Raw genomic sequence first — 22,715 nt, 5'->3', positions numbered from 1 at the left:
TCTTATTGGCTGCTTAGAAGCCAATCGGTGGAAAGATGTTTTGCAACAGGCTGTAACTACAATGTCTGAGTATTCCTTCCGGTCTAGAAAGAAAAGAGGCGAAAGAACCGGGAGGATGTTTTACCACGTGAGTAATGGGGGAGGGGGCGCGCGTATTTTTTTCCACCCGCTCTTTCTTATTGCAATTATTCTTCAAACGGGAACATGATAAAGATTGATAAAATTACGGAGAACGATTGCTTTGGCATTAACCTCGGGGGGGGGGGGTACAATACGTGCGGGGCAAACGAAAAGCAGTACTTCACGTGGTGTGTTTCTGGTTTATGAAACTTGGTACAAGATGTTACTAGCTTAGATGGCTTCGTGGGAGAGAGGGCAATCAACAGCTGTTTCTAGAAGGGGGGAACCTCCATTTCCAGAGGCAGTGTATATGTGTACTAGTGTAGATAGATCCAGGTGGGCAGCCGTGTTGGTCTGAAGCAGTAGAATAAAGTAGGAGTCAAATAGCACCTGTAAGACCAACGAAGTTTTATTCAGAGTGTAAGCTGTTGTATGCATGCATACTTCAGACGAGGGAATGGGGTACAGTGAGCAGAACTTAACATAGAGCTGGTGGGCAGGGGTTAAGAATGTAAACTGATCCAGTGGCAAAATCGTGTAATAAACAAATTGAAAGACCATTTGATCTGGATAGCATTTGCATGGGAAACCAATATTGCTATTAAGACTTTGTTGGTCTTAAAGGTGCTACTTGACTCCTGCTTTGTGAACTTGTGTGTGTGTGATACTAGAGACAAGCAAGAAGGGAAGGCAGTGACTTTCATGCCCTCCTTGTGTGTGTACCCAGAGCTATCTGGTCGGCTGCTGTTGGGAACAGAGTGTTCCATTGGTTGGGTCTTTAATCTGATTCCACAGGACTCTGCTTATCTTCCTAGTTAGCCTGGTATCCAGTAGTCCTTAGACTACTACAGCTTGGTCCTGTGCACGTGAGCCCTGGTTCTGTGGGAGAGCTTGGCATGTAGGAAGTAATAATTTCCATCTCTGGCATCTCCAGTTAGAAGGGTCAGGTAGCAGGTGAAGTGAAAGCCCTCAGCAGGTATGCTGCTGCCTGTCTGATTAGACAATGCTGACCTTGAGGGACCAGCTGCTTGACCTGATATAAGGCAGCATCATGTGTATCATGTGAATCTAGCAGTCCTTATTCCTCCGTGATTGTGTGCACAGAATTGCATCTCTAGATAACGAACTTCCTTGGTGTAATTTCCCTCTGCTGCCGCAGTCTTCCCCAGTAAAAAGAAAAAGAATCTAGGGCTTGAGTAGATCAGCATTGTAACTCAAACTCAGGTTACTTTTAAGTTCTCTGTCTAGCATTTTGCATGAAGCCTTTGCTGCCTGCAAAGGATGTAAGACCTTATAAGATAGACATGTCAAACATACAGCCTGGGGATGGAAGAGGTCTGTCCAGGGCTGTTATGGGATTGCTCAACCTGGAGTTGGCAACCATAAGAGGCAAGGAGGGCTGGTTTGGCACCAAGCTCTGCACAGCCGGTCCCCTTGGGGCCTCCAGCTGCCCTTGCCACTGCCAGAGTATGTTGGGTTCCTTCCTGAACTACCTGAAAGATGGCTGACAGTTCATGTGCAGAAGGCAGTATCTTTCTGTCTCACCTTCTCAAACCCAGCCAAGTGGCTTCCCATATGTGGGCAGCCCAGGGAAAGCATCAGCAGGCACATATGCCTGTGGAAAGCCACTGGCCAGCTTGCTAAATGCACCTGCTTATGGAAGCGTGTGAATGGAGTCACTGACAAGGTTTGGTGCACTGTGCACAACAGCCCAGATGAGAGAAAGAAAAGCCCCGAGCTCATGAAAGGGGTGTAATACTTGCAGAATGCTGAGGATTGGGGGAGGTCTACTGAGTTAGGTGAGCCAGAGCCTACTAGAAGAAGACTGCAGATTTATACCCCGCTCTTCTCCCTGAATCAGAGACTCAGAGCGGCTCTGAGAGACTCAGATAAGAGTCCACACACTTAACCACTACACCAAACACCACTAACCCGCTGCCCCAAACGTGCAGTCTTGCCTCCCTCCCTTGACAACGCAAGGAGAATTAAATAAGAGGGAAAGCTGCTCCCTGCATGCCAGTGCTGCCTTGTGTAACAATTTGAATGGAAGCAGGGGGTAAGGTGAAGGTCAGAGATGAAAGTAGGTATTCAGATAAGTGTGCTAGGTTTGCACACAGAAGAGGCAGGCATGAGATATGCGTTTGTGCACTTGCCCATGGGGAGTAATATTTTGGATGGTTGAATAACACCTGGAGCTGGCAAGAAATAAAAGTCTGCAAAAGGCAATTAAAATGGAGTTGGCATCTTTGGAATAGTGGGAACACCTGAAGATTGCTTGTGGTGTTTCTGGGGAGCGTCACAGTTCCCCTTGTGGCTCAAGCTTGTTCCTGAATTTTGAGCGTAAGAGCATAAGAGAAGCCATGTTGGATCAGGCCAATGGCCCATCCAGTCCACCTCTCTGTGTCACACAGTGGCCAAAAAACCCAGGTGCCATCAGGAAGTCCATCAGTGGAGCCAGGACACTAGAAGTTCTCACACTGTTGCCTATCCCAAGCACCAAGAATACAGAGCATCACTGCCCCAGACAGAGAGTTCCAACAATACACTGTGGCTAATAGTCACTGATGGACCTCTGCTCCATATGTTTATCCATATAGACTTAGACATATGGAGGTTTGGGGTTGTGTGGCTGCCTCCCCCCACCCCAAGCCTGTTGGCTGTAGCAATTTCTTTAAAGCAGGGCATGTTGGGTTTCCTGGGGTGATGCCACTTGGCCACCTGTCTTTGGCTGCCACACCTGCAGCAACAGAATGCAGCCCTCCATGCTCCAGCTCATCAAAAGCTTCTGAAATGCATTAGTCTTTAAAGTGCTGCAAGAATCTCTAGTTGTTGCACCTTGATTGTCAGGCAATAGCTCTGTGTGCTCTGCAAAACTTGTGCAATGGGCAATTAGAAGAAGAAGAAGATGAAGAAGATATTGGATTTATATCCCGCCCTCCACTCCAAAGAGTCTCAGAGCGGCTCACAATCTCCTTTCCCTTCCTCCCCCACAACAGACACCCTGTGAGGTGGGTGGGGCTGGAGAGGGCTCTCACAGCAGCTGCCCTTTCAAGGACAACCTCTGCCAGGGCTATGGCTGACCCTAGGCCATTCCAGCAGGTGCAAGTGGAGGAGTGGGGAATCAAACCCGGTTCTCCCGGATAAGAGTCCACACACTTAACCACTACACCAAACCAGCTCTAGGTGCTGAGGAGAGGTGTGAGTCACAGTTAATAGTGAAATATCTCCAGTACTTGGCATTACAATTTATGGCACACATGGCCTGGCCTGACAAAGTGACATTTATGTCAAATCCAGTCCTGGAAACAAATGAGTTTGACGCCCCTGCTAAGGGATTCCTCGTAGGGGCCGATCCTACAAGAAGCAGAGTTACAGCCTTCTAATGTGGTTGAGATCAATGGGCTTAGAAGGGTATATCTCTGTTTAGAATTTCTCTCTTGGTGTTGTAAAGATCAGCAATGCCATGATCGGCACCCAGAAGCCTGTGCAGCTGTCTGAAAAGAGGGCAGATAGGTTCCTGATTTTTGTGGGGCAGCTGGAGCTTCCAAACACTCTTCAGAGGCAGCCACACCAAAAAAGGGTATTGTACTAAGTGGGGTGTCATGTTCTAGGTTTTGGATTGCATTGATCCCTTCTGGTATAGTCATATTAGGAGCTGTCACTGGTTCCTAGCATGGGTGAACTTGCTGTGGCAGGACAGAGAAAAACCAAAGCTGATAGCTCCACCTTTCCCCTGGTCTTGGTCTAATATTTTACTGCAATACTATTAATCTCTGAAAGGTCAACTTTTACTGTATCTGCCTGCCTGTTTACTGAGATTGTCATTGGAAATTCTATTCTGTATGCCTGCTGTCCCTTTGGAGTTTTTTTTGGGGGGAGGGGGGGTAGATGGGGCGTTCTCTGTGGTGTCACATAGGTTTCAAATCACCTCCCATGAGATACTCACATATCATCTACTCTTTATCTGTTTTGGCACCAACTTTAAATTGTTTTATTTGAAAGCTTGTAATGTCTGTTAGTTTTAAAAATTCCTGTGCTGCTTCCTTGATTTGTTAACTGCTTGTAGATTTGGTGGTTTAGAAGAAGAAGATATTGCAGGGGTGACCAAGGCTAGCTCTCCAGATGTTTTTTTGCCTACAACTCCCATCAGCCCCAGCCAGCATGGCCAATGGCTGGGGCTGATGGGAGTTGTAGGCAAAAAACATCTGGAGAGCTACCCTTGGCCACCCCTGAGATATTGGATTTATATCCCGCCCTATACTCTGAATCTCAGAATCTCAGAGCGGTCACAATCTCTTTCACCTTCCCCCCCTCCCCACAACAGATACCCTGTGAGGTGGGTGGGGCTAAGAGAGCTCTTGCAGCAGCTGCCCTTTCATGAACAACTCCTATGTGAGCTATGGCTGACCCAAGGCCATTCCAGCAGGTGCAAGTGGAGGAGGGGGGAATCAAACCCGGTTCTCCCAGATAAGAATCCGTACACTTAACCACTACACCAAACTGGCTCTTTAGGGGTGTGTGTTATATTTTATGTAAGGCAAGTCTGCCTTAGCCAAGAACAAGACTTATTAGCCACTGATAAATATTTTATTATATATGTATATAATATGTATATATTTGTCAGCCTGTCATTTTAATTATACATATTTTAAATATTTCACCCCCAATCAAATATTCTTACTTCTAACCTTGCTCAATTTATGCCTCCAGATCTCCTTGGAACATGAAATCCTGTTGCATCCACGGTATTTTGGGCCCAATCTTCTCAACACAGTTAAGCAGAAACTGTTCACTGAGGTGGAAGGAACCTGCACAGGAAAGTAAGTAAGGGAAGGGATGGATTCATTTTTTGGAGGCTGGGGAGAGTAGAGAGCCTTGAGCCTTGAGTTTATTTAAGATTAACTTTTCCACACAAGGTGTTGGATCCCATTGATCTATTCCACTAAGGATACCAAGGGAAAGTGTCACCATTTTGAGAGGATACAGATCCTTGGCACAACTTAAAATCACAATGGTTGAGACAAGAAGTGAAAAATCTAATAGCAATCTATAAAAACGGGTTGCCCAAGAACTTATTCCAAATAAGAACATAAGAAGAGTCCTGCTGGATCAGACCAATGTTCCATTTAGTCCAGCCTCCTGTCTCACACAGTAGAAGATGACATTGGATTTATATTCCGCCCTCCACTCAGAGTAGCTCACAAACTCATTTATCTTCCTTCCCCACAACAAACACCCTGTTAGGTGGGTGGGGCTGAGAGGACTCTCACAGCAGCTGACCTTTCAAAGACAACTTCTGCCAGAGCTATGGCTGACCCAAGGCCATTCCAGCAGCTGCAAATGGAGGAGTGGAGAAGCAAACCCAGTTCTCCCAGATAAGAGTCCACACACTTAAACACTACACCAAACTGGCTCTCCAGTTCCACTGGAGAACAAACATGTGGACAAAGGAGACCCGATAGATGTTGTTTACCTTGACTTCCAGAAAGCTTTTGATAAAGTTCCTCATCAAAGGCTCCTTAGAAAGCTTGAGAGTCATGGAGTAAAAGGACAGGTCCTCTTGTGGATCAAAAACTGGCTGAGTAATAGGAAGCAGAGAGTGAGTATAAATGGGCAGTCTTCGCAGTGGAGGACGGTAAGCAGTGGGGTGCCGCAGGGCTTGGTACTGGGTCCCATGCTCTTTAACTTGTTCATAAATGATTTAGAGTTGGAGTGAGCAGTGAAGTGGCCAAGTGTGCGGATGACACTAAATTGTTCAGGGTGGTGAGAACCAGAGCGGATTGTGAGGAACTCCAAAGGGATCTGTTGAGGCTGGGGAGTGGGCGTCGACGTGGCAGATGCGGTTCAATGTGGCCAAGTGCAAAGTAATGCACATTGGGGCCAAGAATCCCAGCTACAAATACAAGTTGATGGGGTGTGAACTGGCAGAGACTGACCAAGAGAGAGATCTTGGGGTCGTGGTAGATAACTCACTGAAAATGTCAAGACAGTGTGCGTTTGCAATAAAAAAGGCCAACGCCATGCTGGGAATTATTAGGAAGGGAATTGAAAACAAATCAGCCAGTATCATAATGCCCCTGTATAAATCAATGGTGCGGTCTCATTTGGAGTACTGTGTGCAGTTCTGGTCGCCGCACCTCAAAAAGGATATTATAGCATTGGAGAAAGTCCAGAAAAGGGCAACTAGAATGATTAAAGGGCTGGAGCACTTTCCCTATGAATAAAGGTTGAAACGCTTGGGACTCTTTAGCTTGGAGAAATGTCGACTGCAGGGTGACATGATAGAAGTTTACAAGATAATTCATGGGATGGAGAAAGTAGAGAAAGAAGTACTTTTCTCCATTTCTCACAATACAAGAACTCGTGGACATTCGATGAAATTGCTGAGCAGACAGGTTAAAACGGATAAAAGGAAGTACTTCTTCACCCAAAGGGTGATTAACATGTGGAATTCACTGCCACAGGAGGTGGTGGCAGCCACAAGTATAGCCACCTTCAAGAGGGGTTTAGATAAAAAGATGGAACACAGGTCCATCAGTGGCTATTAGCCACAGTGTATATATATAAAATTTTTTGCCACTGTGTGATAGAGTGTTGGACTGGATGGGCCGTTGGCCTGATCCAACATGGCTTCTCTTATGTTCTTATGAAGGGCCAACAACTGGACATAGAAGCCGAGGCCTTCCCTTGATGTTGCCTCCTGGCTCTGGGATTCAGAGTTTTCGTGCTTCTGAATGTGGAGGTTCCCCTCATTCACCATGGCTAGTAGATATTGATTGACTTATTCTCCATGAATCTATCTAATTCCTTTTTGGAGCTATTTATTCCTGTGGATGTTCTTTGGCAACAAATCCTTTGGCAGCAAATTCCACATTTTAATCACTCTCTGTGTAATGAAGGGTTTCTTTTTTATTTCATTGGATAATTTACCTCAGAAGATAATTTACCTCAGAAAGAGTGGATGGGTGTACAAAACGTAGGAAGAACTAACTGCTTAGGTGCTTGGGGCACCTTGTTCAGATCCTTCTGGTTTGATATTTACGTCATAAGGAGCCTGGACGAAACTGGTGCCAATCTGTGTTCTTCCAATATCATAAAATGATGATCTGTGCAAGTGGCCATCTGTTTCCACCATGTTCCTTCTCAAGTAGACATTAAGGCCTGGAAGAGGGTGAGCAGCATAGTCACTCACTAGCTTGGCAGCTTGAGTGATGCTGCAGCTTCTGTGTGATGATTAAGCAGCCAAATTTTATAATTTTTATGAGGCAAATTGTGGACACAGGCTCTTGAACTATTTGGTAGAGTAAAGACACATTGACTTAAAAGCTGTCCTGCAAAAGAAAAATCTTTAGTCATCTAAATGGGGGTGAGCTTCCAACTTTGGCCTATCTCATCTGACAGCTGGTTCCACAACTTAGGCCACCACAGGAAATGTCTGTGTGGCGTGGGGTTGGGTCGGTGCATTTTCAGTGTTGGGTCTGGAAAAATGAGGAGGGGAGAATTATTTTGGTGTGGTGATGGACTTGGAGAGATAGGAGTTCTGTTTCTTTCCCTCTCAGATATGGCTTTGTCATTGCGGTTACAACCATTGATAACATTGGTGCGGGTGTAATCCAGCCTGGTCGGGGCTTCGTGTTGTATCCAGTCAAATATAAGGCCATCGTCTTCAGGCCTTTCAAAGGGGAGGTTGTTGATGCAGTTGTCACGCAAGTGAACAAGGTAAGATGTCAATAATAAGGGTAATTTGGCAGCATGTTGCCTTGTTGGTTCTGATCCTGTCTGTATATCAGTGTTCCATTTTTATCCTATTCTTCCTCCAAGGGCTGTATATGTGACTTGTCCCTCCTCTGCTTTATTATCACAACAATCCTGTATGGTAGGCTAGATTGAGAGAGAAGGAGTCATCCATTGAACATCATGGCAGATTTGGGATTTGAACCCAGGTCTTCCCAGTCCTACTCTGGGGCTTTAATGACACAACAACTAAAAGGCTTTCAGTCTTTAAATGAAGTACTTTAAATGGCACCTGTATGGGTTTGGCTAGAGCACTGTAAGGTATTTAAGAAAACTTGGGTACACAGATTGGCCCTTGCCCTGGATGCAGGTGTGAGACTCCCTTTGCACATGGAGGTTCCACTTCGCATTCTTGGCTAATGGTGCTTGATTGGTTCTCTGCTCCATCCCTTGAAAAGATTCTGGGACCTCCTGCGTGGAAACCCCCTGCTCCACCATGAAGCCCCAGCCTCTTTGCCTCCAATCCAGGGCTCTCTCCTGGTCATAGACCCTTGGTTTTCTCTTGCTTTGTGGACATTTTATTTTCTAAATGTGCGCTTTCAACAGCGAGGTCTCTTGCTAGTGATGTTCTTCTTTTCCCCACAGGTTGGGCTTTTCACTGAAATTGGACCCATGTCCTGCTTCATTTCACGGCATGTAAGTAGTACTGGGGACTTTCAGGGGTGTGTTTTGTGCATTCAAAATGCACGGGATGGAACAAGTAAATATGGGAGAGGACTCTTTGAAACCCTGGAGATGTGCAATGTAAGAAAAGCTCTGCTGGATCAGGGGCTTCTTTCATCCTGTTTCCAACAGGGGACAGTCAGGTGCCTCTAAGAGCCCACCGGTATTACAGGAATTGCTCTTCCCCGCTGCTTCTGAACATAGGGTTTTCAGACCCTCCTTGTACATGCAAAGTCTGTTAACTTATGGCTAAGCTTCAAACTAGGAGCCCCATGTCGCAGAATGGTAAGCTGCATACTGCAGTCCAAGCTCTGCTCACGACCTGAGTTTGATCCTGGCAGAAGCTGGGTTCAGGTAACCGGCTCCAGGCTGACTCAGCCTTCCATCCTTCCGAGATCGGTAAAGCTGGGGGAAAGTGTAGATGACCAGGGAAGGCAATGGCAAACCACTCCATAACAAAAAGTCTGCCAAGAAAACATCATGATGTGTCACTCCATGGGTCGGTAATGAATTGGTGCTTGTACAGGGGGCTACCTTTACCTTTTAAACGTCAAACTAGACGAGTCAGTGTCCCTAACTTTGTCTTGAGGATGTGCCATCATTTTGTACAGTGAGTTCCCACTGGGGGAGCTCTTTTTAACAGTGCTGTGAGGGTCTGATTCTGTTTGGGGTCACTGAGGTTATGGGGGGGCAAGTCCTGCCTCTCCCCCTATGCCATTTTTCTGACCTGGCACAGTTAGAAATGTTAGTTCCCCAATGTCCCATCTGTGTGTATGAAGAACACTGTTCATTAAGGCTCTGCTGCTGTAACTTGTGTCACAGGTAACATCTTTTGGTTTTCAGTCATGGCCTCTTTCCCCTACAACTGCTAACACCCCCAATTCTTTTTGCAGTCCATTCCTTCCGAAATGGAATTTGACCCCAATTCCAATCCTCCGTGCTACAAGACAGTTGATGAGGTGAGTCCAGGTAGATGGCAAGAATCTGGAGCAGTTTGTCCACACTCCAAGGAAAATACTACCCTTCTCTCTCCCCTCCACCCCACCCATGAGCCAAAGACCCAGGAACTAAAGAGCATCAGGATTTCATTGATTCAAAGACAGCATTTCTGTGAACAAATCCCTGCTCGTGTGTTGAGGGTTATTATTTCTTCCCTTGTATGGCCCAGCAAGCTGATCCCACTACGTTCTGACATCAGTGGGAGAGCCCTGCTTTGAAGTCTTGGTGGGTGGCACGGCAGGGCTGTTTTGGTGGTAGCACTGTAATTATAGGACAACCTTCCCCATGAAACATGATTTGTCTGCACCTTTCAGTAAGGTTATTTAAACCCACTTACTCTGCCAGTTCTTTGATTTAATATAAGGCAGACTCTGCCTTTTTAAAAAAAAAGTAAGGAGGGTCCATAGCATCTGGTTGGCATGCAGAAGGTCCCAGGTCCGATCCCCAGCATCTCTTTCTGAACAAGACCAGGCAGTAGCTGACTGGAGAGACCTCTGCCTGAGACCCTGAAGAATCTAGCCACAGTTAGAGAATCTAACTCTGGAGAATCTAACCACAACGGAGAATCTAACCATATTGACGTCTCTAAACCAATATTAACTATATTTTAATGTTATAATATTGTTCATAAATTCTCTTAGCAATCTAAATAACAAGATTCAAAAGTCATTTTAGGTTTACAGTGTTATAGATGCTAATGCACTCTATATTTTTTACACAAAATCACCAGGTTCCCCTGTGAAACGAGCTGCTCCTCTTATATGACACTCCACTGTCACAATAATATGCATGAACTAGACTTATCATTCCCTTCTGAACTCTTCTGTAAACAGTCTGTATGCAGTAGGTCTCAGTTACAAGCAGCAGTAGCTCAGTCTGATAAACAAAAGGACTGGCAAATCTACAGTCATGTAAATAAATCCAGACTAGAAGTAGCTGCTGCAGCCTCCTGGACAGAGTGTGTATGCAGGGATGCAGTTTGTTGCTCCAAACTGATGATGCTGTTCACTTGATTGGAGCAAAGTCTAGGGAGAACATGTCAGTCAATTCTGGAAGATTTTGTGTCTTTGACGCTTTATCAGCTCCCTTCTTCTGGGTGATTCTCTGGAACCCCAGCAAGATTCTTAAACTTATTTGAAATTTATTTGCAGTTACAGCCTGCTATATTCACTGCTGATTCTTACTTTTAAAAAGTTCTTCTTACTATTCAGCCGGTACCTTCCCACCCTTAATTTAAACGTATTATTGCAAGTCCTCTCCTCTACTGCCAACAGTAAAATCTCCCTGCCCTCCTTTAAGTGACAGCCCTTCAGATACTTCAAGAGAGCCATCATGACCCCCTCAATCTCCTCTACTCCAGACTAACATTTCCAAGTCCCTCAGCATTTCTTCATGGGGCTTGGTCTCCAGGCCTCTGATCATCTTTATTGCTTTCCTCTGCACCCCCTCCATTCTTTCCACATCCTTCTTGAAGGATCTGTTTTGCATGCAGAAAGTCCCAGGTTCAATCCCTGTCATTCCCAGTCAAAAGGACCAGGTTACTAGTGGATGTGAAAGACCTCTGCCTGAGACCCTGGAGCTGGTCCGAGTAGACAATAATGACCTTGAGAGAGAGAGCCAATTTGGTGTAGTGGTTAAGTGTGCAGACTCTTATCTGGGAGAACCAGGTTTGATTCCTCACTTCTCCACTTGCAGCTGCTGGAATGGCCTTGGGTCAGCCATGGTTCTCATAGGAGTTGTCCTTGAAAGGGCATCTGCTGTGAGAGCACTCTCAGCCCTACCCACCTCACGGGGTGTCTGTTGTGGAAGAAGGAGATAAAGGAGATTGTAAGCAGCTCTGAGCCTCTGATTCAGAGGGAAGGGCGGGGTATAAATCTGTGGTCGTCTTCTTCTTGATGGATGGAACCAACTCCCAGATGATGCTAGAGCCTTGCGGGACCTTGCCCAATTCCGCAAGGCCTGCAAAACAACATTATTTCGAATGGCCTTCAGCTAAAGTACAGAGCTGCTCAACATCATGGTATGGAACTTAGCACCAAAACTGTTGTTTTATAATTGTTTAGTATTTTAAATTGTAATTGTTTAATTTTAACTGATATTATTGTAACTGTTTTTTACTGCTTTATGGTTTTATTGTTGATATTCAGTGTTGTTAGTCGCCCTGAGCCTGCTTCGGCGGGGAGGGCGGGATATAAATACGAAAAATAAAATAAATAATAAATAATGTTCTGGTTCAGTATTAGGCAGCATCCTGCATGTTGAATAGCAATATTTTAACAAATAGCACTGCTGTGTCCTTCACCCCTCCAGGACATTGTCATCCAGCAAGATGATGAGATTAGGCTGAAGATCGTTGGAACCCGAGTGGACAAGAATGATATTGTGAGTCTGTGTGGGAGGGAAGAGAAGAGATGGAGGTGGCTTTTTGCTAGGCTCCAACTGACTTGTGTGTGCAGGCATGACCACTTGCCAGCAGAGGGCAGTGCAGGTGATAAACCTACTTGTCACAAGATAGATCCAAGTGGGCAGCCATGTTGGTCTGAAGCAGTTGAACAAAGCAGGAGTCAAGTGGTGCCTTTAAGACCAACCAAGTTTTATTCAGAACCTAAGTTTTCGTCTGCTCTCTAAGCACACTTCATCAGACGAGGGAATCAAGTGTAGTGGTAAAATTAAAAATTTGATTTTTAGATTTATACCCTGCCCTATCGCGCAAGTGGGCTCAGGGCGGCTCACAAGAGAACAACAGAATTAAAACAACGCTATAAAAACAGACATTACAAAACAGGAGCAGCACGGTAAACAGTCTTACAGACATAGGCAGTTAGTGTTTTTACTGTTTTTAAATTTAGATTAATTTAATTTAGCTGGCTGTTATATCTATTGAAATGCTGTGCACTGCCCTGAACCCTTCGGGGGGGGGAGGGAAGCTTGTAAGTCAAATAAATAAATAAAAAGATCAGCAAAACTGGCCGGTGAAGTCCCTTGTCTAAGCTTCAAGTAGCCCACACTGATCTACATAGATGCCTGGTTTGAGTAGGGCTTTTTTTTGTAGAAAAATCCCAGCAGGAACTCATTTGCATATTAGGCCACACCCAATACCAAGCCACCTGGAACTGCATTCCTGCTAAAAAAAAAAAGCAAAGCGCTGGATTTGAGTTGATATGATCATAAAGCATTTGCATCCTATAGGAAGTTTTGCCAGAAGTTAATTGATTTCACTATGCTTTCTGTTGCAGTTTGCGATTGGATCACTCATGGATGACTACCTTGGTAAGCATTGTGGGTTGGGAAGGACCCATGCTGTAGCAGACACTGTGTATCTAATGCTCGTGATCCCTTTTGGACAAGAATTCAGTATATTAGTGGGGTGGGTGAGGAAGAGAATGAGTTTAATATTTGACTTGGGGTGGATGGGAACTGAGGAATTCAAAAGGGTGCAGGGAAACGGGATAATGTAGCGATTCTGTAATTACACTGTGGTGATGAGGAGGTTCATGTGGCCATCCAGAGATAGTCTAATTCTGAAATATCATTTGCTGGGGAAAAGTGAGATGCTGACCATTTTGTTCTACATACGTGCTTCTGGAGCTAACTGCTGTCAGGAGTGGAATGCTACACTGGATGATCTAATCCAGCAAAGCAGTTATTTTATTCATGACTTGTTTAGCCAAATGGCTTGAAAATATATTTCAGGTGCTGAGTAACCAAGATGCTTTTGGTCTCCAGTGCGCTTTTTGGCCAGCAGGTTCCTACAGTTAATCTTTGCTTTCTCTCTAGGTCTGGTCAGGTAAAGCTCCCAGTTCCTATTTATCCTTCTCGGTTTCCATGGTCCAACACAGTCCTTGGCTCCCTACAGAAGAATCTGGGCTGCAACTCTTCTGCCCCTGTATTTACAGAATGTGGTCTCTTCTCTGGCAGCCAGGAGATGAAGGCTGGCTGCACACAACTCTGTTTCTTCATTAAAATGTTCCTGTTTCAAACCTTTGTACCTCTTTTGCTCTTTGTCTTTCTCCTCTTTCTTGCTTAGGGCTTCATCATTGTTGGCTTAAGAAGCCCATTCTCAAACTGTGATTTTGTAATTCTTGTTTCCTTTCTAACGTTTGTGTCTGCATATTGAGGGAAATCCCTGAATGGCAGCCATGTTTCTGTTCCCTCATTCTTTTGGGAAACATAAGTGAGATAGGTGAGAGTTAGTGAGGGTTGTTAAAGAACTTGTGTGAGAAACTGTTGCTCTGCTTATCAATAATATGTACCTGGGGTCATTTTGTAGAAAAAGAGGTGCTGGAGCTCATTAGCGCAACTCATTTTGCATAACTTACTTGCATGTGCCACACATCCTGAACACCACTGGAAGGTGTATTAAATTATATCAGCTCAGCAACTGCCTTAAAATGCGTCTTGAATTATAATGGTTATAATAAAACCTTACTCCCATCATACTCTTCAAATTACTTTCTCCTATGTGGGCACAGTGGCATGATGAAGACTTCAATCTGTCTGCTTTATACATTTTGGTTATTTTCCCATTTTTTGTGGGAGGAAATATTAGAAAGTTTGTGAATTCTTAAAAGTTCAGCAAAATTCTCACAGGGGGTTTGAACAATGGAGCCCAGAAGCAAGTATTGGGGTGGGGGGGAAGGGTAAGAAAGAACGAAAGAAAGCACAATAAATTTAGAAGTTCTGGAGCTCTGCTCCTGTGAGTTCCTGCCCAAAATGAGGCCTACTTGTCATGAAAATTAGCCTAGCTACTGAAGCAGGAGTCCTCAACCTTTTCAAGGCCACAGGCAATATGGGGTTTTGATGCAGTGTGGTGGGCATAGTCACAAAATGGTTACCGCAGCAGGCAGAGTCAGCCACAAAATGGCTGTTGCAGCTTACCTTAAGTCGCACAGTGAAAATCCTTGTGCTGTGCTGGCAGCTGCTGTCAAAGCAACATATTTAAAAATTTGCATAGCTAATCAAATTTCCAGTGTTCAGTCAGAAGCTGTGCTACGCTAAAGCCTCACCTGGCCCCACCCACTTTCTAAAAGCACTTGGTGGGCCCAGTGTTGGGGACCCTTGTACTAAAGGATTAGAAAGTAGAAAATGTAGTGCTGATTTGATAAAAACAGATCCAGGAACAATTCTAGGTCTGTTTCATGTGGGAAATATTGTCACAAAATCATTAATCACTTAGAAGAACGAACGATACAAAAGAAAAGAACAGGAGACCAGTTGTACCTTAAAGACTATTTGTGGCAGGGTCTGAGCTTTTGTTAGTCACTGCTCATATACACCTGCTGCAAATTTTGTTAAGTCTTCAAAGTGCACGCAGAGGAGTGGGCAACAAGACTGCGATTCTATGCTTATTTCAGGTTCATATGGATAGATGTGGTAGTCTAGAGCCGTAATATAAAACAGGAGTCCTGTGGCACTTTAAATATGAGTAATGTTTATTCCAGTATAGATTATCATGACTCAGACCTCGTTTTATGGGATGCACAGATAAATTATGCAGAAGAATTCACCCCGCTTTTCTTGAGGGGTGGAGGGGATGTATATGTGCATGCATATTACTCCAGTTCCCCAGTCACTCCATTGGGTGCCCAGCAGTTAGACAGTACCTTGAAGCTGCAGTTGCATACAAAGCCCTTCACGGCCTTGGACCCTCATGTGTGGTGGACCTCCTCTCCTCTGTGCTCTGCCATAGCAGCTTCACTCAACTGAGCAGAGCCTTCTTCAGGTGCTGTCCTGCAAATGGGCAAAGTCCACAGCTGCCTGTACCTGTGCCACCTCTGTTGTTGTCCCCCACCTTGTGGCATGGCCTGCCGGAAGAGGTCAGGAAGGCTCCCGCCCGCCAGACTTTGCACAAACTTGCAAAGCTGAATTATTCAGGAGGGCCTTTTATTTTGCTTTTTTTTTAACTTAGGAAATGGGGTTGTACTCTAGCAAAAGGGACCCAAAAGATGCTGTGGTAAAGGGATAGGGGCCATGAACTGGACTAGTTTGCGATATGTATTGTCTGTTTGCTGTAAGGTATGCTCCTACTTACATCTGCACTGTGTGTGTCCTGCTAATACTTGTGCTTTGTTGTAGATTTCTGCAGTCCTAACCCTGTTCCATTGCTTATTGTGGACTGCATTGATTTACACTGTGTAATCCACCTAGAGTCTTAGTGAGAAAGGCAGACTATAAATATGGAGAAGAGATCCATCAGTGGCCATTAGCCACAAGGTGGAGGGAACATTATGTCTGGGGCAGTGATGCGTTAAATAACAAATTATAAATAAAATAATAGATCAACTCCACTGTATTTCCACTCCCATGCATCTGATGAAGTGAACGCTGACTAATGAAAGTGTATGCTGGAATAAACTTGTGTTTTCTTCCATGTGCCATTGGAATTCTCCTTTATTTTTGCTTATTTGAGTGTAAGTCTCACTGAATGCAGGGAGCTTATTTCTGCCTATGCCAGCTTTGGCTGGAATTTATATTCCACTTCTGCAAACTAGAGCTGTGGGTACAATTACCAATTGTGGACTGGGAAATATCTGAAGCTGTGGAGATGGACACTGAGGAGGGAGGGGCTTGGAGAGTGACCTCAGCAGAGTAGAATTCTGTAGAGTCTGCCTTCCAAATCGACCATTTTCTCCCGGGGAACATAAGAGAAGCCATGTTGGATCAGGCCAATGGCCCATCCAGTCCAACACTCTGTGTCACACAGTGGCCAAAAAAATTATTTATATATATATATATATATATACACACACACACACACATATACACATTGTGGCTAATAGCCCCCTCTTGAAGCTGACTATGCTTGTAGCTGCTACAACCCCCTCTTGAAGCTGACTATGCTTGTAGCCGCCACCACCTCCTGTGGCAGTGAATTCCACATGTTAATCACCCTTTGGGTGAAGAAGTACTTCCTTTTATCCATTTTAACCCGACTGCTAAGCAATTTCATTGAATTGAAGTTTTTGTATTGTGAGAAAAGTACTTCTTTCTCTACTTTCTCCATCCCATGCATAATCTTGTAAACCTCTATCATGTCATCCCACAGTCGACGTTTCTCCAAGCTAAAGAGCCCCAAGCGTTTTAACCTTTCTTCATAGGGAAAGTGTTCCAACCCTTTAATCATTCTAGTTGCCCTTTTCTGCACTTTTTCCAATGCTATAATATCCTTTTTGAGGTGCAGTGACCAGAATTTTACACAGTATTCCAAATCAGACCGCACCATCGATTTATACAGGGGTATTATGATACTGGCTGATTTGTTTTCAGTTCCCTTCCTAATAATTCCCAGTATGGTGTTGGCCTTTTTTACTGCAATCGCACACTGTCTTGGCATTTTCAGTGAGTTATCTACCACGACCCCAAGATCTCTCTCTTGGTCAGTCTCTGCCAGTTCACACCCCATCAACTTGTATTTGTAGCTGAGATTTTTGGCCCCAATGTGCATTACTTTGCACTTGGCCACATTGAACCTCATCTGCCACGTTGACGCCCACTCACCCAGCCTCAACAGATCCCTTTGGAGTGCCTCACAATCCTCTCTGGTTCTCACCACCCTGAACAATTTAGTGTCATCTGCAAACTTGGCCACTTCACTGCTTACTCCCAACTCCAAATCATTTATGAACAAGTTAAAGGGCATGGGACCTAGTACTGAGCCCTGCAGCATGCCACTGCTTACCGTCCTCCACTGCGAAGACTGCCCATTTATACTCACTCTCTGCTTCCTATTAATTAGCCAGTTTTTGATCCACAAGAGGATCTGTCCTTTTACTCCGTGACTCTCGAGCTTACTAAGGAGCCTTTGATGAGGAACTTGTCGGAGCGGGAGTAGCAGAGTGAGGGAGATGACTTGCCCGACACAGGGCTTCAGGAAAGAAAATCAGGCAGACGCGTGCAACTAGTGCCAAAAGGTGTATTAACATATATACACGACAAGTGCTCTCTTGTGCAGTCTATACAATATCACCTCCACGGACAAAGTGCTTCGCCTAACCACCATCTCACAGGGAGAGACCTGTGTGATGCACACACAGATCATATATAGTCCAAGCAGCCAATCCTGGCCATGCTGACTCAGCAGATTGCATCACTTGGCTTCTGCCGGCTCAAGCCGGTCTGCTGATCAGGTCACTGTGACCTAGCCTGGCAGCTAGATCACCAGCTGTCATACTGTGGCTGTCAGACTGGGTTTATGTAGATTCTTGCTCCAACACACCTCCTAATCTATTTAAACCCAGTATACCCAAACACTTTACACAGTTTTCATGTTCACTTGCAGTTAAACATTTCGTGAATATATCAGCGGCATTCTCATCCGATGTACACTTTATTATTTTTATGAGGTTTTTAGCCGCTGCTTCCTTCACATTTTGGTACCTGATAAGTATATGCTTGCTTTTCCCTCGAGCAGCTTGGTTCTCCGTCAGTTCTTTGGCTGCTGAGTTGTCAGTATATACTGAAACTGGCAAATTTACAGGTATGCTAAAGTCCCTCATCAGTTGTACTGCCCACTCTAGGTTAAGTACACATTCGTTTATGGCACCGTACTCTGCCTCACACGTGCTACATGCCACCAGGGTCTGCTTGGTGGCTTTCCATACTACTAGGGCATCTCCCAGAAATATTCCAATTCCTGTGGTTGATTTTGCCTTGGGCCGGTCCCCCCAGCTTGCGTCAGCATAGGCGCGTAGTTCAGGTTTTTCTCCTACTCTGAGGGATAGCTTACGTTCTATTGTGCCGCTGAGGTAACGTAGTACTCTTTTAGCCGCCACCCAATCTTTGTGGTGGGGTTCAGCATTTTTCTGGCACAATATATGTACCGCATAGCTGATATCTGGCCTGGTCCAGCACGCTAGGTGCAATAAGGACCCGATCAGGGACTGGTATAATGGTACATTCTTGAATATCTCACCTTCAGGTTCCTTGCTATAACCTGTGGTCATGGGTGTTTGCACACTGCTAGCTTCGTTCATACCATACTGAGCTAGCAGCGCTCTCACTTTGTTGCTCTGGGACAGTTCAAAACAACCATCGGCCCTCCTCGCTATTTCCACCCCTAGGTAGTAGCTCACTGGCCCCAGGTGCTTGATAGTGAACAGCTTACTGGCTGTTTCTTGAAACCATGCTAATTGTTGGTTGGAGTCCACTAAGACAATCAGATCGTCCACAAAGATGAGGACTATCATTCTGGACTCTCCCACCACCCTGCTAAACATGCAAGGGTCTGCCAGATGCTGGTTGAATCCTACTTTCATTAATGCTGACTTCAAACACTTGTACCATGCGTGTCCGGCTTGTTTCAAACCATACAAGGCTTTGTTCAGTTTTAACACACCACTCCCACCATCAAAACCGGGGATTTGTTCCATAAACAGCTCCTGGTCTAAGGGGGAGTTCAAATAGGCTGTCTCGAAGTCAAAGTGATGGGCTTGTTGCCCCGTACTTCCAGCCTTACACAATGCTGCCCTGAGGGTTTCAGCTTTTAAAGTGGGGGCAAACACTTGCTGATAATCCAATCCCTTCCTTTGGCTGAACCCTCTGGCCACTAACCTGGCCTTTCGTTGCACGGCTCCATTTGCGTCTTTCTTTAACCGGTAGGTCCACCTACAGGAGATAATGTTCCGGTTGCCCGGCCTTAGCACCTCAGTAAACACTCTGTTTTTCAGCAAGGAATCATATTCCTTCTGCATTGCGGCAAACCATGCTAGCCTTTCTTTACTATCTAGCTTCAGCACCTCCTCGTATGTTTCAGGTTCAGGGGTGCTGACTTGGTTTGCACTTGGGAACCCGTATCTAGCAGGAGGGATGCCTTTTGTGGCTCTAGCCGACACCCGTGGCCCTGTGCCAGGATTCGGCTCACCTTCTCCAGCCCCACTGGGTGCCACCTCCTGGGCTGGGCTTCTGGGCTGCGCTCCAACATTCTTATCAGTACTTGGCAGCATTCCCAGGTCTCTTTCCGTAGAGTGCAATCTTGCCCAGCTGGACTCACTAAATCCAGCGGACCTACTAAAGGTTAGCTTCGCCCGCTTATCACAAAAGCGATATGATTTGGTTTCTGGCTGGTAGCCCAGAAAGGTTAGGCTCACTGCCCGGTCACCTCCTTTCCTTCTATGTTTCAGAGGAATATTCACCCAGGCTTGGGTTCCAAATACCCTCAGAAAGCTCAAATCTGGGCAGTGGTTATATAGCCGCTTATAAGGCAAATCATTTACAGGCTTACACCAAACCCTATTATGTACGTATGCCGAGCAATGCATCGCTTCCGCCCAATAACGAATTGGCAGCTTTGCATCCTCGAGCATGCTGTGCATTAATGTTTGTAACACGGCGCCTGTTCGCTCGGATAGCCCATGTTCTTGGGGCGTTGCTGGGTTCGTCAGACGGTGGGCAATGCCCTTGTTCTCCAGCCAACGTTTCATCTGGTTAGATAAGAATTCCCCCCCTCTGTCGGTTTGTACAGCTAGGAGATTAACCCCTAATTGTCTCTCCACTGCTTTGACCCACTTGGTGAATGTCTTATACACCTCAGACTTATGCACCATGGTGAAAACCCACGCGTACCTCGTGTGGTCGTCGGTGGCCACCAAGCAGTATCTCCTCCCCGACAGACTCTTTGGCAATGGGCCAATAACGTCTAAATGGACTAGTTCCAGGGCTCGTGTGCTTTCCCTTGAGCTTTCTTTAGCAACAGCACACGCCTTGCTTTTGGTCTTCTTGCAGACCTGGCAATCCAAGTAACATTTGCAAGGATTTACTTTCAAACTAGGCACAAGCTCCAGGGTTTTCTTTAACGCCCTAAATCCGCAGTGCCCAAGTCTCCTATGGAGCAAATGTATACAATTATTGTGCACAGGCTCATTCGACACCTGAGCCACCTGGGCACAATCACTCTGGACCACATACAGTTTACCTTCCCTCTTTCCTGTCACAAGCAACTTTCCCCCACCTCCCAGGATTTTGCAGCAGGTTTTCTCAAATCTCACCTGGTATCCCTGGTCAAACAGTGTGCTAACACTCAACAGGTTAGACTGCAGTGAGGGTACATACAACACATTTTGCAACATACATTTCAGTGCAGGAAATTCCACATTGCCTGAGCAAACAGAATTGGCAGTGGTCCCATCAGCCAATCTCACATACTTATGCTCAGGACTGTCAATGTTTTTCAACAACTCCTTCTCGCAGCAGAGATGGCTCGTTGCCCCGGAGTCTAAAATCCAAGCAGACCCTGTGCTCTCTACTGCAGACGTGACCAGCCGGGTTGCTTCCTCACACGGGCTGGCGGTCCTCCGCTCTCGCCGCACACGCCCCCGCCTCTTCTCCCTCTCAGGGCAAGCTCGGAGCAGGTGCTGCGACGACCCGCATCCATAGCAGCGACGGACTGCAAACGCAGTCGGCTCCACTTCCTCCACCTTCGGACGCCTGCCAGCAGCAAAAGCTGGCTCATTCTTGGCTGTCTTCCCGGACACACCGATAACAGCACGCTGCCCGGCCGACACCCCCGGACAGCTCACGGCCGCAATTCTCTCTTGGAAGTCAAGCAGGTGGGCACAGACGTATTCCATGGTCAGGGTCGCTACGTCCACCGTCTCCAGAGAAGTTATCAGGGGAGTGTACTCAGGTGGCAACGACGACAGCAAAATGTACACTCTGTCGTCTGGAGCTACAGTCTTGCCTCTTGCCTCCAGCTCAACGAAACAGTCCGTTAGCCGTTTGATGTGATCTTTCACACACCCTCCAGCCGGCATAACGGTGCGGAACATCCTCCTTGTCAAGGCCATGAGGGAACCAGCAGTGGTGCTAACATGCACCGCACTCAACGCGTCCCAGGCAGCCTTGGGAGTGTCCTTCCCTCGCACATAAACCAGCTGGTCATCTCCTATAGATAGCACTATGTTGGCCAGTGCCTTATCCGATAACACAGTCTCGGCAGGAGATAAGTCAGCAGGGGGGTTACTCACGAACAGCCATTGCCCTTCACGCTTGAGGTAGTGTTGCATTCTCAGGCTCCACACCGCGTAGTTGGCTGAGGTGAGCTTCTCAACGGCTACTCCAAGCTGTTGCTGAGCCATCGTGCCGACTCCTCCTCACAGCTGGCTGCCGACGTCCCTCTGGCTCTCAAACAGAGAACGGTGGTGCTTCTGTGTCCTTCGCCGGCGTTCCTCGCCTCCGGCTCTTTCCGAACTCACAGTCAGCTCGACTCGCAACTCTCTCCTCCGCGCAGCGGAAGCGTGCTGGGCCCATAACCCTGTCGGAGCGGGAGTAGCAGAGTGAGGGAGATGACTTGCCCGACACAGGGCTTCAGGAAAGAAAATCAGGCAGACGCGTGCAACTAGTGCCAAAAGGTGTATTAACATATATACACGACAAGTGCTCTCTTGTGCAGTCTATACAATATCACCTCCACGGACAAAGTGCTTCGCCTAACCACCATCTCACAGGGAGAGACCTGTGTGATGCACACACAGATCATATATAGTCCAAGCAGCCAATCCTGGCCATGCTGACTCAGCAGATTGCATCACTTGGCTTCTGCCGGCTCAAGCCGGTCTGCTGATCAGGTCACTGTGACCTAGCCTGGCAGCTAGATCACCAGCTGTCATACTGTGGCTGTCAGACTGGGTTTATGTAGATTCTTGCTCCAACAGAACTTTATCAAAAGCTTTCTGGAAGTCAAGGTAAACAACATCTATTGGGTCTCCTTTGTCCACATGTTTGTTCACCCCCTCAAAGATGTAGCAGGTTAGTGAGGCAAGATCTTCCCTTACAGAACCCATACTGAGTCTTCCTCAATAACCCGTGTTCATCAATGTGCCTACTCATTCTGTCCTTGATAATGGTTTCTACCAACTTTCCCGGTATTGAAGTTAGACTGACCGGCCTGTAATTTCCTGGATCTCCTCTGGAACCCTTTTTAAAGATGGGGGTGACATTTGCTACCTTCCAGTCCTTAGGAACGGAGGCAGATTTCAATGAAAGATTACATATTTTTGTCAGAAGAGCCACAAGTTCAACTTTGAGTTCTTTCAGAACTCTTGGATGTATGCCATCCAGACCTGGTGACTTATTAGTTTTAATTCGTCTATCAGTTGTAGGACCTCCTCTCTTGTCACCTCAATCTGACTCAGGTCTTTCAACAC

General features: G+C 46.1%; 1 protein-coding gene across 2 annotated transcripts; it reads left to right on the top strand.

The window, feature by feature from the left end:
• On the top strand, positions 1-13,560 carry POLR2G (RNA polymerase II subunit G). Of its 2 annotated transcripts, none has more exons than XM_060254021.1 (8): positions 1-127; positions 4,831-4,940; positions 7,680-7,839; positions 8,500-8,550; positions 9,471-9,536; positions 11,887-11,958; positions 12,813-12,846; positions 13,354-13,560. In XM_060254021.1, the coding sequence occupies exons 1-8, from the start codon at positions 62-64 to the stop codon at positions 13,365-13,367; spliced, it is 573 nt and encodes a 190-aa protein (XP_060110004.1). In that variant the 5' UTR covers positions 1-61; the 3' UTR covers positions 13,368-13,560. The 2 variants fall into 2 exon arrangements, with proteins under 2 accessions (XP_060110004.1, XP_060110012.1); XM_060254029.1 differs by having other exon boundaries at positions 111-152.
• The last annotated feature ends 9,155 nt before the right edge of the window (positions 13,561-22,715 follow it).

This window comes from Heteronotia binoei, chromosome 1 (assembly GCF_032191835.1).
Source record: "Heteronotia binoei isolate CCM8104 ecotype False Entrance Well chromosome 1, APGP_CSIRO_Hbin_v1, whole genome shotgun sequence".
In the NCBI taxonomy this organism is placed as follows: domain Eukaryota; kingdom Metazoa; phylum Chordata; class Lepidosauria; order Squamata; family Gekkonidae; genus Heteronotia; species Heteronotia binoei.
This window is presented reverse-complemented; position numbering and strand designations above follow the sequence as displayed.